Source organism: Pezoporus flaviventris, unplaced genomic scaffold (genome assembly GCF_033815535.1).
Source record: "Pezoporus flaviventris isolate CSIRO_AGI_PZ_B2104156 unplaced genomic scaffold, CSIRO_AGI_Pfla_v1 ptg000007l, whole genome shotgun sequence".
NCBI classification, from domain to species: Eukaryota; Metazoa; Chordata; class Aves; order Psittaciformes; family Psittacidae; genus Pezoporus; species Pezoporus flaviventris.
In genome coordinates this window covers 82,937,876-82,955,933 of record NW_026892555.1, presented here as the reverse complement: position 1 = coordinate 82,955,933, position 18,058 = coordinate 82,937,876, and the positions used below count along the sequence as shown (strand labels likewise).

At 39.0% G+C, this 18,058-nt stretch overlaps 1 protein-coding gene across 1 annotated transcript in view; it reads right to left on the bottom strand.

Annotated features, from left to right (window-relative positions):
- Positions 1–2,883: 2,883 nt before the first annotated feature.
- Positions 2,884–18,058, bottom strand: part of LOC133267189 (cadherin-6) — a 101,656-nt gene continuing 86,481 nt past the window's right edge. The window contains exons 8-12 of the mRNA XM_061449277.1: positions 16,737–16,873; positions 12,131–12,252; positions 11,234–11,351; positions 10,895–11,146; positions 2,884–7,272 (exon numbers count right to left, since the gene is read on the bottom strand). Of these exons, the coding sequence (XP_061305261.1) occupies positions 6,782–7,272; positions 10,895–11,146; positions 11,234–11,351; positions 12,131–12,252; positions 16,737–16,873 (1,120 nt within the window). The 3' untranslated portion in view covers positions 2,884–6,781. The remainder of the gene's footprint in view (positions 7,273–10,894; positions 11,147–11,233; positions 11,352–12,130; positions 12,253–16,736; positions 16,874–18,058) is intronic.

Sequence of the window (18,058 nt, the reverse complement as noted above, 5' to 3'; positions counted from 1 at the left end):
AAGTAATATCATATAAATAACTTGTTACAAAAATCAATTTGCAAAAAGGCAAATTCATTCTGTCTGTGAGAAATTTTTGTTCAAATTGGTTTCTCATTAAATCCTTAAATTTCATTTTTCCTTGTCCCCCAACCCCCAAAAAGAAGCCAGTACAGCGAACAGGAAACATAAGGGAGAGAGTGCACACTTGCCATCTGACCATAATGAATTGCCCATCCACGCTGCAGGAGAGATAATTGTTCCAGCATGGATCCCTTTGCAGCACAGGGAAGCTTCTAGGTGTAAATCTCTCGGGTGACAAAAATCTTATAGCATGCAAATGTCCCTCTAGGCTGAGCAGTGATCAGATCCATCTGATGCTGAGGCTCCCTTGGCACAACCAAGGATGGCATCACCAGGGACTGTGTGCCTGGAGCATGCCAGCAAGTAAATCTTCTCAGGTGGAGGCATCAGTTTCAATTTATGCTTGGAAGTATTTTAATTAAAAAAGATCAATACCGAAAAGCATTTATTTTAAGGGTTTAAAAATCACAAATCGCAATAGGAGTTTGCCAGATTGATTTCGCTCAGCAACACAGTTAAGATGCACACAGCATTTATTATAAGGCCTTTCTTTTAAGTTTAATTTTTCAAAGCAGTGAATGTAATCACAGAATTAAAACAGTACAGTGATTCTGAAGGAATTTTTATGTGTCAAAATCCACAACAATTTTGTGTTTGCAGTGTTGTTTCTTTGTTGTGTTCACCTGAATACTTAATAATTCTATACATTTGTTTCTTTAATAAACACTAAGGTAATAGACCATAGAAAACTAAAAGCTTATAGAAAGTGTCTCCAGATATATTTACATAAATAGTGCAGTCTCATAGGAAAGGTCAAAAGCTCATGGGAGTGGAAAGGATTTCTCTATATGCTGGACGTATGCTTCAATTTGTCAAATTGACTTCATGGAAGGAGAAATTTGAAGTTAGCAGCTCCTAATTTTTTTGTTCCTTTTTTTTTTCCTAAAACCAAAAAACATGCATGGGGAAAAAAAAAAAAAGAGCAGGCTCTGTAAATACTCCTTTGAAATCCAGTAACTCTATGTATAATACGACATCTTTGTGGCTTTTCAGTGCCATGGACCTGCTTTGTGAGTGTCTGACTACCTCCCTCCCATCCCCCCGTTCAATTAATTTTCTGTTGTTCCTGAAATTCTCAATTCTCTGACTTGCACTCCCTGTAACCCCAGACATGGCTTTTGGATACCTACTGCTGAATTTTATGAACTGTTCAGGAAAGTGTTTAGTGTATGACAAATGCAGGTCTGGGATCAGAAGTGTAGTATTGTGTGTGAAATGATGGACACCATCAAGATTGTTTCAGCTGTGCCTAAACAGAACTACTGAGGGGAGATGTAAAGCTACATCAAAATATTGTGTGGCTGCTATGGGCTTTTTTCCTCCTTCTGGACATTAAATATGCCTTTGTTCCTGTTTAAGTACAGAGAAAATCTCTAAGAAAACAAGTCTTTCTGAAGACTGAACTGAAAATTTTGTAGTTTTGACATTTATTGAAGGAGGCTGCTGTTTCACAGGTCTGGGGAGTTTGGAAAAAAGCCCTGCCTTTCACAACAACATAGTTCATACTTATTGGAAGTAGTGTAATGACTGTTAATTTGCCACCTCTCATTTGATAAGGGAGCTCAGACTGCACTGCTAATTGAAACACAAATGGGCAGGAGCTGGCAGCATCCAGCTGAGACAGTGGTCTTCTGAACACTTCAGTACTACTTATAGCCAAAGGAAGCATGGAGAGATTTAAAACAGATGGTGGCAGGAAGAGCTAATACAGTAGTGTTTGCAAAGTTACCTGCTCACTATCTGTAATTCACCCTGCAGAAGGCCCTCAAGATAGATCAGCTGTGGAAATCTAACATTTTTTAATAATAATCAAGACAAAGGAACTTTCCCAGAGATCTGCATGTAAATGGCCTAGATTCAATTTTCTTGGTCTGAAAAAAAGATGATGTCTTTCTTCCTATCCATGTAAGCCTCCCTCTGGCTGCTGCAGGAAATCTGGAAGAGTTAGAAATGACTGTGCACCATTGGTCCTGCTCAAAATGGATGTCTGGTTTTGAAACATGGCCAGCTTCCAATGTTCATCATTTCCCTTCTTTTTATTCATATTGTACATGTGCAGACAAACATTTCCAAAGCCATTTCTCCCTGCTCTACTTCTTTATGACTGTTCTGCTTTTTATGGTACTACAGATATTCAGTTAGTTGGGTTTTGTGGGACTTTTCTGTTTGTTTTCTGACAGAGAAATGGAAATGTTGTGCCTTGTAATGTAGCCTGGTACTTCCAAAAGTGCATTATTTGAAGGTTGCCTCTCCCATTCCTGTTTAACAGCTAGGAAGCACCTGTCCATAAAGTGAAATAAGACCTGACAACCAAAAAAAAAGAAAAAAAAGTAAAAAAGTCAGAAAAATATATCTGTTTCTTAGGACAAATTTAGAAAATATATGTCTTGGTATAGGTGGAGTGTTGTTCTACTCAGAATATTTCCCAGCATTTTTTTCACTAGCAATAACTTCAAAACCACAAACAACTTGTTTTTCTCATGGTTAGACAGATCTTCATCTATGTCAGGTTTGGGAATACATCCCAGTCCTGTTGTACTATTGCTAGAACCATGTGGGAACCCCAAATTCCCTTGTCCAGAGCTCGCTGGAAGTTTCTGTCTCAGCTCTTTTTCAAGCACTTCTCTACATAGAGATTTCCTGGCACAACAACATTGGAGGCATGTGCTGCTGTGTCTCTCCATACTAGTGCTGCTATGGGATAGAATTAGTTTCAACCTGAAATATTCTTCTGGAGTAAAAAAAAAAAATAAAAAATCATTTTTATAGAATAAAGTGGCTGTTTTGGGAACTGAGATGAAATAGCTATATTAGAAACCTTTTTCCATTTCAAGTGTAGAGAGGTTATTGTTCTGCCATAGCAGAAAAGTCCCCCATGTAAACATGCACCTGTTTTGTGTTAACTCCACTGAGTTCCTTGGTATCTTTTCATAGGTCCCCTGTTAGATCAGATGTTTTTCCAAATTGAAAGACAGCTGCAATGCTCATCTCTCTACCTGGCTTAGCAAAGCTTCTTAATAATATCTCTTCTTCTTAAATAGGTACAGTTGTAAGAAAATCAGGCTTAAAACAGCCTTGAAAAACACTTCATAGCCCATAGTCTAACACTTGTTTATCTATAAATGACAACTCTAACACTGTATTAAAGCATTCTTAAATATTCATTTCTATCATCTAGTACTCTGGCATGCTACAAAGTGCAAAGAAATACTACTGCAAAGCTTTGTATTCACTGCAATATGGCACTTTCACTATTTAATATGCAGTACTGCATAATTGCACTTTGTGGTACTGCCAAGCAAGAAGAAAAGACAGAATTGAACTCTTCTTGCTGTGCGAGAGATGCTAAATCTGTCTAATTTTCAGGAAAAAATAGACCTTAAAACCTAGGTGCATAAATAATAATTTGGATGCAAGTTTGCCTTGAATTTTCTTAGAAGAAAATTTGCTATTCAGGCACCATATTTGTGGTGACATAACAATTTTCTATGTAATATATTTACAAAACAGGCATGATTAGCCACTCTGTTACTTACTGCACCATGCAATGGACAAGAGCAAAACAGCTCTAGCTTTCAATTAAAAATAAAAAGGAAAAAAAACAAATGAAACTTGCGCTTGGACTGCTACTAACAACCACTAAATCAGACAAAACCACTGTACGAACATAGGAAACTAGTTACAAGGAGGTGAGTGATCCTCCTGTTGTTTATTCCACCCCAAAGAATGACTAATGAAAGTTGACCTGCAGGGTGGCCCAGCCCTTTCAGGGTGTAAGGTCTGTCTTCAATCAGATGACAGTGACAAGTCAAGCACCCTTCTTCCCTGTGAGCTGGGGGTGGCTTGCAGGGCCAAATATGCATGCAGTTTCACAGCCACCTCTGTCATTCCCTCCATTAACAACTCTGTTTCCTTAGGGCCTGAGGAGAGGAAGAAGCACTGGCTCACTTCAGGTGTCCAGCTGGACTCTGAGCTTGAGGCAACGCCAGGCAGTGAAGGGTGAGACAAAGGTGTGTTAGGAAGCCACTGGGAAGAGCTCCCTAGGGGTACACTGTCTCCACTGAGTGAATGAGGAAAACAGCCCCAAGTGAGGGACATATGGCAGATGATGCTGAGCATCTGTTGCTCCTCCACTTATCTGAAATCCAGATATGTGCCAGAGCCAGGTTTTGGACAGGCTGCCTTCTGGAAGTTCTGATTTCAAGGAATCCATGAAGGGCTAGACTTTCAAAGGCTTTTATCATCTTAAATTACTGAAAGGCCCACAGAAGGACATAATAAAGACCTCATTGTACCACTGCCATTGTGACAGGTGCAGCAGGCTCAGCCTCCCTAAGCAATAGAGTTGGGCACTTTGTTCTGCCGGACTGAAGCACTGCAAGAGGCCTACATCAGGGAGATCAGGGGCTGCTCAGGATCCTTGGAAACACTGGACTCCTCCACACTGAACATCCACCTGCCTGTCATGCTGGGCATCAGCAAGCCATTAGCTGCTTTGCCCTAAACCTACAAATGTGCAGTGCTTTCCACTGCAGAATTGTTCTTCTCAGTCCCAGCAAGGCACTGCCACATGGCTGGCTCGTCCTTTTCACTGGGACTGTTTCACAAAACCTGAAATTATGTCGTCATGTTTGTAGAAGTCTAATACTTGTGAATTTTACTGCTCTTTCTATTTAAATGTCTAGGAGTAATGAATTCCAGGGATTAATTTTTAATCCCTTTTAATTTTCTCTTTATTAACTTTTTCCCCTTCTCTATATTTAGAGTAAATTGGAGCTGTTGTTTAATTTTTAAACTGATTCACTTAAGATTCAGGAGGGGAGGAAAATAGATCCCTGCCTGTGATACTGGTATTAAATACTGTTTCAAAAGTAAATAAATGAGATTAGTTATGTATGAGGTATATTAAAAAAAAATAAAAACATCTTCCTTGTTTCCTTGGCACAGTGTCATGGGCTGTGTCCCTGCTTTGGGACTCAGGGTGGCTTTTAGCTCCTGGAATTGGATGTCCCATGGCAGTCCCTTAGGGTTTCCTCCAAATAACCTCTTCTAGATGGCTGGATTTGAAAAGCAGCAACTGCATGCGTTTGACAGACCAGCAGAGATACTAAATGGTGCACAAGCTGTAAAAAAAACCTGTTTTGGCCTGAGACTACAGCATCTTCCCTCACCCCATCCCTGGACCAAAATTACTTAGCTTGGCAAAGTGGATAAACAAATTTACACAGTGAGACTTGTGATTAAAGTTTTACCTTTTGGTGAAGTCTTTAACAACCCTGGCTAAATAGGTTATTAGAAAAAAAAAAACAAACAACCTATAGTTATAGACCCTACTTTTCAGGCTGTTGGAATGACAACTGATTCTTACTTACTTGTGCATACAGGGCTTGACTCTGGAAATGAAACAACCGCCCAAAAGCATGAGACATTACTTCCTCTGGCAGAATACCATCATTTTCCATCTCTAAAACATTTTCCGAATGACTTATATAATCCTTGCAACATCCTGATGAGGTAGGCACTATTTCCCCTCTTTACAGATAGCAAAACTAGGCAAAGAGTCAGTCAGGGATCCACCCTGGGCATCCAGGCAGGGGAAGATCAGGACAAAATAAACACCCTTTCCTCCTTTGCAGCTGCTCCTTTTGTCCCAGTGGATGCCAATCCCCTTGAGACTACCACTCCTCTCCTCCATGTGAGAACAGGCTGAATATAGAAAGCCTGACTCACACCTCCCCAGTGCAGTGGCCATCACCGAACTGATGTGCAGGTGAAGACTGACTAAAGAAGTACAAAGAAAAACAAAGTTATGATCTGCTCCTTCCTCCAAGTCATGATCTAATCTGGGGTTGAATTAGATGATTTTCCCCATATCACAAGGCAAGTCTGGGTTAGAACTGGGAAATAATCTAAGAATTAGATATTGGGGCTACTGATCACGCACACACATCTCTCCAGCAATGCTAGGTCAGAAGAATATATACATAGCAGTCAATGAACTATATATATGTGTGTGATAGTATGATTCAGTGCACTGGGGGCAATGACAAGTCCTAGAAAAACACTTAGGTTTAAATGACCATTAGGCCTTTCTACCCTTCTAATGAGAAAAATGCATGTTTGATGTTTTTTGTCTCAGCTTACTCTACTTGTATAAAAAACCTTCATTCCATCACCACTACTTTTGGCTATAATACATAGGGTAAACTAGGGTACCTCATTACATTGGGATGTGCAATACACAATCAACAGAGCAGTCATCTGAGCTGAATAGTCTGAATACAAGTAAAAAGAGCAAGTGAGCTTAAATAGTAGTATATTCCAATTTACAATATAAGCAGAATGAGTAAAAACATTGCTCCCATCGGATCCTTTTTTCCCCCTCCAATACTGCCATGCCTCTAAGATTGGCTTGGTAAACTGGATGCAGTGAAAAATAAGAATTCTGCCTCTTGGAAGCTCATAAAATGATACTAGAAAAAGTTTTCTGATGGCTGATCCACACAGACTGCAATCATTAGACAATTTGAGTGGGTAGAACAGAGAACCCTTTCACACGGCTCTGGAGAAATAGGAAAAAATAGCCACCTCACATTTCTCAATGCTGTTTCTGAAAATGAGGAATGGAAACAAAAAGGAAGAGAAAAAAGGCAACATATTAAAAGTCTTTGTCACTGTCCATTGCGCCATACATATCTGCCAGCTTTTTAAACCGAGGTCCCCAGTCACTGAGGTAATCATAGTCCTGATCTCCATCCGTAGTCACCGACTCCAAGGAGCTGAGGGACTCAGCCACAGAACCATTACCTTCGTACGCGTAGGTTGCTAACGAGTCGTACGGGGGTGCCGTTGGATCTATATCATTTTCCTTTAACCTTTGGTTAATGAAATCTCTGACATCCGTGTTATCTCGCACTGTGGCAGTCCGCTGTGGCATAAAAAGTGTTTCCGGCACAATGTCTCTGCGGAATTTATTATCGTCTATGGCTTCGGGATTTCTCAGCGTGCCGATATCAAATGCCTGGGTATCTTCCTCTCCACCACCTTCATCATTATAACTGACAATGTTGTCTCTGATGTCTTCTTTCGAAATAATCAAAGGCTCTTTTTTCCGCTGCCTTCTCAGTGCTGCAAAAAGCACCACTGTAACTGGAAACAAAAGTAACAGGAAGAGAAGGGAAAGGTTAATCCCTAAATCCATTAAAATCCAGAAGAAATGCTGTGCTTCTGCTTGAATATGAAGTTTTAAAAGATGTTTTGCAAAACTGCAAATGTGCACGTCAGGTTTTCAGGCTTTGTATGCTCTGGGAGTACCTTGGGAGATGAAATGGCATAGATGTGCACTAGAAGAAAGGAGACATCAAGCTTGTAAGAAGCCAAGTGGAGTGTGTTTTTGTCAGTAAGCCCATTTTTACCCAGAGTCATACAGTAGTTCTGTTGCCTTGAGAACAGAACTAGTTTCATGAGAGCTGGGAAGGAAGAAACACTTTCTTCAAAATAAGTAGCATCAGATGTTATTTACCTTGAACCCCTGGGAGAAGATGCAACTTGTTTTATGGACAAAGCCAGTACCTACTGGGCTATGGTAAAAGGTTAGCAAAGCTGCATTTCAAGATAAGTAAATCTATCCTCCTCTAGAAAAAGATTTGAATATGGAGTGGGTTTTCAGACATCACAAGGTCCAAGTTTTATTAACTTCACTGGCATGTTTTTACAACGTACATCACCTTAAAAAGTATAATGGCTTAAATCTTAGACTGATGAGATATGGTAATGGTATATTTTAATCTGACAAAAGCACGAGATTTCTCAAACACATATTTTATGCCTTTCATTCTAAAATGTATGTGTGTATACATGTATTTTTAATTTATTTGAAGGGCAGGAACAGTCTCCAAGGCCAAGATCCAAATTTAAATATTTTTACTCAATAATAATCCTGGTAGTGATGGAGAAGTAGACGCAGAGGGAAGAAGGGGATATGTTCAACAGTTCATGTCCTTCAGAAGCTCATTTCAGATTTCTTAGCTGGATTCTACTTTAGGATACTGAAACGCTGAATATTTACAAACGAGCAGCAGAAAGGAGCATGGATGTATTGCTACTGTCACTGTTGCTTTGGTAGTCTGAGGTCCACAGTGCCTGGTATTTCAGCTCTGCTGTGTAAACTCCAAGAAAAGGCACATCTTGCGGTCTTTATAATTCTTTCATAGCAAAGCAAAGCAAATCAGAAAATAACTAAGCTCATTGATATGAGATTATAAGGTGGATCAAAATTATCTTTCATATAATGTGTTTCTAAAATGGTGTGTGAGTCAAAGCACAGTAGCCATTAAAGACTTTTTCTTTTTTTTTTGGCAGTACCTTCCTCATTTACAACCTTTCTAAGGGCAATGCCAAGGACGAAGGTCATCCCTCAAACAAAATTTTAGCCCATTGAAACCTGTCTGTCTTAGCTTCCTTCAACAGACAGAAAGACTATTTATTTTATTATAATGATGGGTTCCCCTGCAGGATTGCTTAGAGCAAGATATTATCTGTAGGTGTGCTCAAGCATGTTGTGGAAGAGTCTTATGCTCTTGCTCTCAGTTTACTGACTATAGAGGTATTCTAAGAAGATAGGATAAAGAAGAAAGGTGCTCTAATTCCTGTTGTGTCTTTACCATAGGAATAGTGTGAGTAAGGGAAAACATCAGTTAATGAGTTGAAAGGAAATAAGTAAGGTGGTGAAACTGAAGGAATTAGAAGTGTTTCAGATAGTGAAAGCTTCACGCTCTCAACGTAACGATGAGGATTTACTTACGGTGTTACACAAGGGTCCTAATCCAAGTGATGCTTCTTTGTGCTTCTGTGTAAAAATGCGGTAAGAGAGAATTCTCTTCCTTAAGAGCATAAAGCTGTGACACTACATGGGAGGACTGGGGAAAGGTCTATGTGAGAAAATAGAGGGAGCTGGAGAAAATTTTGAGAACTTGAGAAACACAGCCTCAATTTTATATGGGCACCCAGGATAGCGATCAGTAGAACTATATGAGAATAATATCATAGGAATGATGCTTTTATGTGGAAGGATTGCTGAAGTATCATCAACAAAAAAAGGTGCTACTCAGAATATGCAAGGTTGAGACTTTGATTATGCCACTTCTCTGATACTTGGATTTATTTTTTTTTTATTTTGTGCTGAACTTGCAGGCAAAAACCCCCAAAACATTAGAAGTTCTATGTTAAAGCACCTAATCTTTATTTGCATGTCAGTGTTTAACAGTATCTGAGGTCTCCTGATAAGCTGCTAGACTTACTTAAACTGCAACTAAACCTAACAATTCACAGGCATTTTTTGTTGCTGCTAACTTTTAAGCTGTGGTTTGGGTCTGCCCAGAGTATTGTTTTACACTCAGCAGTGGCTGCACATTTAAACCCTGCAAGAGTCTGAAAATAGAAAATTATATAGCTGAGTTAATTGAAAATCTGCTTATGGTGCATGGTGGTGTGAGCAATAATAGACATAAAGTGCTGCATGGCACACAGAATCACTTATTTTCAATTGACATAAAACAGGAAATCATTTAATGTCAGATTGATATTAATGAGCACAGTTGTACTAACAAGTGCAAGACTACCTGCAGCATTAAATTTCTTTTTCTGGTAAGGAGCTTGATACAAAGTGATCTCAGCTCTTGGAGGAAATGATATGATGTTTTGAAAAATTAATTGAATGGTGAATTAAGGGTAAGATTGTTATTGTGGGAATCTTTTATGAAAATGGGATAGTGCTTATTTGGGCAAACCATGACTATATTGCCAAAGTCTGAGAATCACAACATAGTCTTTAACTCATCACTAGAGAGGGAATTTTGCTAATAGTAAAGATCAGGATGATTCTGCAATGGCGATGAACATGTCCAAGGAAAATATGAGTATAGTAGAAAGAAGCAGAATCACTGAGGAAACGTTTTCTCCCTTGCTTGGCCCTACTGCTATAAAGCTGGCCTGACTCCCTTCTTTCTTAGCCAGATATTAAAGGTGACTAACATCATCTTCCTGAGAGCTGCCTGTGTTGTATCATGCAGTTCTCCCCAGATGAACAGACTTTGGCTAATGGCCAAGTGACTGTTTCTCCTGTGCAAAACGGGCAAAACCTGAAAGGAATGTGAGAGATTTTGCAATCTGTCTTTATTTTTATTTAAAAAAAAAGTTGACCACCTATAAGTGCTGTATCCAGAAACCTGTATATCCTCCACATTCAGGATCCAACTGTTCATATTTGCAGGTGTTTGAAAAGGAGGACTCTACAGCTTTTGAGGGAGTGCTTTAGTAGCCACTCCATTTCAGCATCCTTTTTCAGCAGAACAGAAGTACTGAGACTTGTTTCTCCTCAGTTTACATGTGGGAAGTTAATTTTTTTTAAATGGAATTACCTGTCCTCCTTCTGTGGTCAGCAAGAAATAGACACCTGCATTGGTTTAGTCTGGTCCACCTCAGATAGCAACATGGGGATGGGATCAGTGTCTAGAAGTGCCTGTCTCTTTCCATTGACCAGAGGGTGGAGCTCAGTTGCCTCCTCTTGTTTTGACATTGCAAACTTCTAGATATCTTAGATGTGTTCCGTACACCATATGTGTAAGCGGCCCTCAGAGGAGGAAGTACAATAATAAAAAAAGCAGGATAAAACAAGGATGTCTTTGCTTTGTTCTTGTCCTAGCCTTGTTATAATCACTTGTAGCAATGCAAAATAACCATGAAAAGAAGAAAATGCCTCTGAGCTACTTACCAAGTAATATAATGATACAGAGAAGAATGGCAATAAGAGCCCCAGTGCTTAGACCGGTGGGATGAATCAAGGCTTCAGCATTACAGGACAACATCTTTCCTCGGTGGTCACAAGCACATACTCGAATAGTCACTGTTTCAGTGCTGCTTTGGATAGGGTAGTCATTATCTGATATTACCACTGGCAAGAAGTAGGTACTCGTTTCATGCCGGTTATATCTGTTCTTTCGGGTGAAAATCCCTGCTGTGTTGTCTGGAAACACAAAGCATGCATTAAATCTTCATCTGAAGACTGAAAGCAAGGATGAGTTAATAAAGAAAAGTCTTCCAAGAAATTTACCTCTGTTGTCCTGCAGTGTAAAGTTTGAGGTGGTGGCTGCCTCAGGAGCTAAGGAGAATGAAAACTGATGTCCACTGTAAGAGTCATCTTTATCAACAGCACTTAATGTTTGTATCAGCTGAAACAATAAGAACAAAATTATCTTCAAAATCAATAAATGTTATTTATGTACTTTATGATTGTAAAGAAATCTTTTTATATATTTTTATTTTTTCTTCTGCTTTAAGGCAGCTGATGCTGCTATGGCTAGCTTAATAAAAATGATCCATGTGCTGCTGATGCTATTGAGGATCACCACACTATTGTAGCCCATACCACCAGCCTGTAACACGATGAATTTGAAAGTTGGCAGGAAAATCATATTGAATTCAAGAGCAGTCTCGAGCTGATGCCCCTCCAGATGGGTAGCAAACCTTTGCATGTGACAAGAAATAGAGATAAAAGGTGAGACAGTCCAAGCTGACTACACAAATCTCATGTCACAGGAACTGTTTTTCTGAATCTTCCAAATTATCTGCTACTTTGAACCATTTAGCAATAGGACTGGTAGTGTGAAAATTATGTGACAGGAAATAGTTATATCACAGACAGGACCTGTAACAAATACAAACCTGAAACTTAAAGGAGGCAGTGGAGGTGCCTTAATAAAGCAGAGAATTACAGAATAAAAATGAATCAGGGATAACAAGGTGCAGTACAGAAAACAGCAGTCTAAAACCTATTGTCACATTACCTGCAAAAATGCTAAGTGTAATCAGATACTGTGCAGCCACTCTTTAATTTGCAAACCCAACAATGTGATGCAATGCAAAGTATACCTCTTGATGAGGTGATGAAAGAGTAGTAGCAAAACTCAATTAATTTGGTACATTTTCTTGTTACAAGTAAGCATCATACCTGTTCTGCCTTTGCGTTTTCACAGACAAAGGTCTCGTAAAACATGGCAAACTCTGGAGCGTTGTCATTTACATCCAAAACCTTAATGAACACTGGGACACGGCTGCTTTGTTTTGGGTTGTCTGAAATAGTAAAATCAGAAAGATGAAAGATTTTATTTAGCCCATCTACTGACTCAGTGCAGGAGAAGAAAAGGACAGACTTATGGGCTCAGTGCCTTAAATTGTCTTAGTCACAACACTCCACTCATATTCTGTTGATTTCTTGGGAATGCATTATGGGGTGAATTCCACAAATCATGCTGTGTTATCATTACTCTGATTCTGTGTGAACTATACATTTAAGATTGGGTGGGAGTCCTGGATTTACAAATTCTTTTGAATGCTTCGAATGATTATGAATGCATGTGTGAAATCTACATACACATAAATATAATTCTGGAATTAAATTAAATTTATTTATTAACCTAATACAGTTTTGTGGCAACAAAGTTTCTAGAACAAATTCATAGAATCATAGAAACAGCTAGGTTGGAAAAGACCTTTATGATCATCAAGTCCGACTATTACCCCAGGACTGCCAAGCCCACCACTAAACCGTGTCTGTATGGGCCTTGTCAACACATTTCCTGAACACTTCCAGGAACAGTGATTCTACCACTTCCCTGGGCATCCTGTTCCAATGCCTGACGACATTTTTGGTGAAGAAATCTTTTCTAATATCCAGTCTAAACCTCCCCTGGCACAGCCTGAGGCCATTACGTCTTGTCCTATCACTTGTTACTTGGGAAAAGAGACCAGCCACCCCCCTGCTCCATTCTCCATTCAGGTAGTTGTAGAGAGCTATAAGGTCCCCCTGAGCCTTCTCTTCTCCAGGCTAAACAATCCCAGTTCCCTCAACCGTTCCTCATCAGACTTGTGCTCCAGACCCTTCACCAGCTTTGTTGCCCTTCTTTGGACCCGTTCCAGCACCTCAATGTCTCTCTTGTAGTGAAGGGCCCAGAACTGAATACAGTATTGAAGGTCTGGCCTCACCACTGCTTCACCAGTCCCTTCCTTAACAGGAAGAATGAAAAGTTGTGAAGATTGGATTTAGTGACTTTTTTTTAATCCCCTCTCCACCTCATATATAATATTCTGCCCCTTACAAATCTCGGGACACAGTTCCTTAAGCTATCATAATTATGTTTTTAATATATATTATATATATATCTCATATATATTATATAGATTATATAAATAGCAACTGTGGCTGTGATCACAAATATTTTCTAATCTGTTTTGAATTGATTTGGCTGATATTCTAAAGTTAACACTAAAAGGTATCATTGAAGAACAGAAGCACTATATAGAATCTGCATATCCCATGTAAACGTTTTTTTCCTTATAGAGACTGTATAGCGCCAAAAGTTTGAATTTGACAAGGATATTCTTGAGCACCAAATACTGAAGAAAATGTTGTCATCTTTCTAAATAAAAATGAAAAAGTTTGGAAATGCACCAGATTGTATAGACCATTCCTTATCCTGCTGGACCATTCTTTTCCTTGTTGGGGTGAGACAGGCTTTAGTCCTGAAGATTTCATGAAGAAATAAGGAAGAAAGGCAACAGGCAGCAATCTTGCCTAGGAGCTGGCTAGAATGGTGAAATAGTCAATATTCTGAGGCAAAAAGGCACCACTGACTGCTAAAAGGTACAAGATCTGCCCCAAAACCATTTTGTCAACACCAGTCAAAAGACTTTGCCAGAACTCAATCTCTGTCTTTTGTGCTCTACATGACATAAAAATTGTCTAGGCCAGGTCACCCAGACATACCCACCTCCATGCCTGGGAATATGTAGTTGTGGGAATGTGAGAGCGTGAAATCTATAAGGGAATGATTGTGATCAAAATTAGTTTCCCCCCTCCATTTCATAAGGGCTCACACTGAGTTTTGCTACATTAATTTCCTACCCATATTAATATAGTTTATTAATGCATTTTAACCAATGATTCAAAGGGGAAAAAAAAAGTGCAATAAAATACAGCCGATCTAAGACTCTGTATGATTCTGCAAGCATTCATTATAGTAGCTTGTGGTGTTAGGCTTTAATAAAAGTCCTATTACTGTGTTTATCATACTTTTATACATCTGAAAAAGCCTTCTCCAAAATTGGGACTGTATATTTGTCTTACAGAGCTCAGTCATTTTGACAAAATATTGTGCTTTAAAGCTCCATAGTCCCATTGAAGTTAATATGATTCCATTAGGCATAAACCACTTTCTAATATGAACCATCGGGCTAAATTCATTCAGTGTATTAAATAACAGTTTATGTATAAGATAGATTAGACTGAATGTTATGCTAAAATGCATCAATACAAATCTTGAATTTTTATAATAGGCAGAAATCAAAGGTACTCATTTGAAGTTGCAGGACTATTGGCAAGACTATTTTATAAGGGCATAACTTTCTAACAAATACATTCAAATATATTGGCAAATGTATTCTCCTCTCAAGAACTACAATTGTTTTCTTTTCTGCTTTTTGAACCATGAATCACATCTTTTCATTTTACTTCTATATGCTTAAGATTCTCACAATTTAAAATGATACTGTAATAAATAGAAATGTCATAAAACCCCTCTGTGCTCTATGGGCATGGGCCTTTCTTCTGATTTAATGGAATTGTAAGTCAAAATATATATACACATCTTTAAGCCTTTTTTTGTCATCTTTCAAATTATTTTTGCAAATTAATTGATGTAATTTATTTTTTTTTTCATTATCCTTTAATTACCACTGGGGTCCATCTCCAAAAAGAAGCTCTACAGACTCAACAAACTGCTTACATCTATTCATCTCTGTAGTGATATGCTTTCTGTTGAGCCAGCAACCAAACTGCTAAAGTTCTTTTTCTGAATATAGCCTCGAAGTCCAGCCAATATTTGATTTAACCTTAAGGGTTAAGAAAGAATATTTAAAAATACTCCAGGGATTCTCTCTGGTAAATCAGCTGTAATTCTGCAGCTGTGAATGAGTAGCTTTGTGTACTGAATTTTATTGCCAGTTTGCCTTCTGACTATGGCAGATGTACCGACCCAGTGTTTCACCAGCTATATGTCTGCAGCATTCACAGCATAATTCTCTGGGCTGCTGAGCACACTACAGCTCATACTGTGAAAAAGAACATAAAAAAAAATAAAAGGAGCTAGCTACACTTACTGACAATTCTAGACAATTAAAGGCCAAAAAACTTCTGTACTTTTTTCTTTTTTTTTCTACTGTAAAATGAAGCCACGAAGAGTTGTCACTGAAACATGCTTCTCTTTACGGCTTTATCTTTTCTCCATATCAAAGGGAGCACCCATGCATCTGACTGCACATCCTGCCTGTAACTTGACTGGATATTTATTTTAGATAACTTCAGTGAAATATACCTGGAGTTTGATGTGATACTATGTCACTGAGAGCAATCAGAGATTAGCTGGAATTTAGTTGAATAGGACTTCAGCTAGCCTTGCTAGAAATTACTGGTTTTGCCTACGAACATTAAGCAGTAGTACTTTCCAGCCTCGTCTCTTGAGACTAAAATTAGTGAAGTAGCCTGGATCAGACCAAGGCTTGTTTAAACAGTAGCTGTATTTCAACCAAGAATATTGCCTTTGGAAGGGATCTACCCCAGTTATGCCGAATTTGATCCAGGCTCAGTGAAGCACAACCTGGGGAGTAGTTTCTTGTGGCCTGGAAAGATCCAGACTGAAGAGTAATTAAGACAGAATCCTCTGTCAGACACAAGAGGTTTCGCTGTGATGGTCCAGTAGAAGGTCTGTTCTTAGGGGTGAAGTCAAGGAGCTAAACGAGTATTTCATATAGAGGCTAAGCTGATTTTCAGGTAGTATATTGTTCTGTATATTTTATATTATTTCAGCTTTGCTGGGGTCAGTGCAACTGTGCTTCCTAAATATTCTTGCTGTTCTTTCCTTTTTAGGCGGTTTTCCTCTTCCTCCTCTGTCCAGGAGCTATCTGTAGCGTACAACTTTTGACCTACCATCACTTCTTTAGGCTTAATAAAAACACAAACACCTGACTAACAGTCAGCCAGAAGTCAGTGTTTGATATGCTGAAAACACCTGCGTAGCATTAAAATGTGCAAACTTTCAAAAGAGGGGCAAAAATATTAAGAAACATCATTCCTGTAGAGTCTAGTCCACAATGCTTTCATATAACCCCATGTGCTTGCCTCAGTAGCATTGTTTCACATCAGCTTTCAGTTTTAAAAAGATCTACACAATAAGGAAAGCTGGAGTCAAGTAAGTATTCTTTAGGTGCACTTCCAATGCCAGTTTCAATATTCAACAATCATGTTCAAAATTAAAAATGCCTATTACCGATTAGAAAACACACAATTGTTGCCTTTCCTTCCTACTCAGTTACTTCATGAACTGTTTCCCTAGTAAATACAAAATTGCAGACCACTTCTTGCAGAGTTTCTGCTTCTTCATTAGCATTGAGTGGACTATACATAAAACCTGACATCTGTCCAGCTGTGCTTTTCCACATGCTCAGCTAGAAGGCTAAATTCATTACATCAAAGACAGCAGAGGTATTTAGGTTTGACTTACTGATCTCTGCTGCTATTACTGTAATGTTGTGCCATAGCAGTGTTTCCCGGTCAAGGGGTTTTGAAGTAAATATCGAACCGTTTCCTGAATTGATGTTGAATACTCTGTCCATATCAGTGTGTCGATCTACAGAATACCTGCAAATACAGAGAAAGTGGTTAGGCGAATGCTTTCCTTTTAATTTCTATGTTCTTAAACCATTTTCTAAGACTAGACATCAAACAGCTTGTAAATGGGTTTGCCTTTTGTTTTCAGCACAGGATTCAGAGTCTTTATATATTCACACAAAGAGCTGGTCTCAAGCTACTGTATAATGACACATTGGAGGTTTGATTTAGAAGGTGGAGCACTGTCACTGAATAAATGAATTACTGCAGAATTTACATACCTCTGAGAATCATCAAAGCTTTGTTTTTAGTGAGAAATGTGAAGTCTGTGTCCTGAAAGATATGAAGTCTATTTTAAGGCTGAGTTGGCTTTCCCTTTATAAACCCCTGTTTTTATGGTTTGATATCTCAACTGTTCCAGATAATTTCTGATATAAAATTTGACAGCTGGAGTGCATTTCTGCCTTTCACTTCCCAGTGTTTAAAAAGACTGGCCCCTGCCCCCAGACAAGTCAGTATGGAATAGATACTCATTATTCTATGGTACATATCACATAAAGGTTTGCTATAGTTCATTAAAACTAACATGCTCAGCCCTGGTTGATGGTATCTAGATGTGAAAGTGAAAGCTATCAAGCTCTGGAGGAGCTCAGCATCGATAAACAGATTAAAATTTTCAACCTGATCTTTCACTTTTTTCTGCTGAACTGACTCCAACTTTAAAAGCAGAGCTCTCCAGTTCACAGGAGAGTGTGCCGCCACCTTGATCCAAATACTGTGATTTGGTTTAATCTATCATGAAGTCCTGCGTAAATTATGGAGGTTTAGACAGAAATATGTCTCTGATGTTGCTAGAACAAGACTGCAATTGCATTATTTTGCTCTTGTTTCAAGCCCATGTGTGTGCTGTTGTACAATACAGGACAGAGTTATAGGATGCCCAGTGTGCTCCCTTGGTCTCCTTGCAGGACAGGTCAATGGAAATAAGGCAATTGCTAGCGCTTGTGTCCAGACAGGGATAAAGACACGGCTGAACTGGCATGCAGTCAGATGAAAACTGGGCCAGGAGAATGACTGGCAGAGTTTACTGCCACTATAGAATTGAGGGGAATGTAGAGACTGAAGAAAAATTTCTATTCCCTGCTGCACCCTAGGAGGAGCTGTGTGACATGTTGCTCACTCTGCACAGATTTCCTAGTGCCTGTGCAGTGTTTC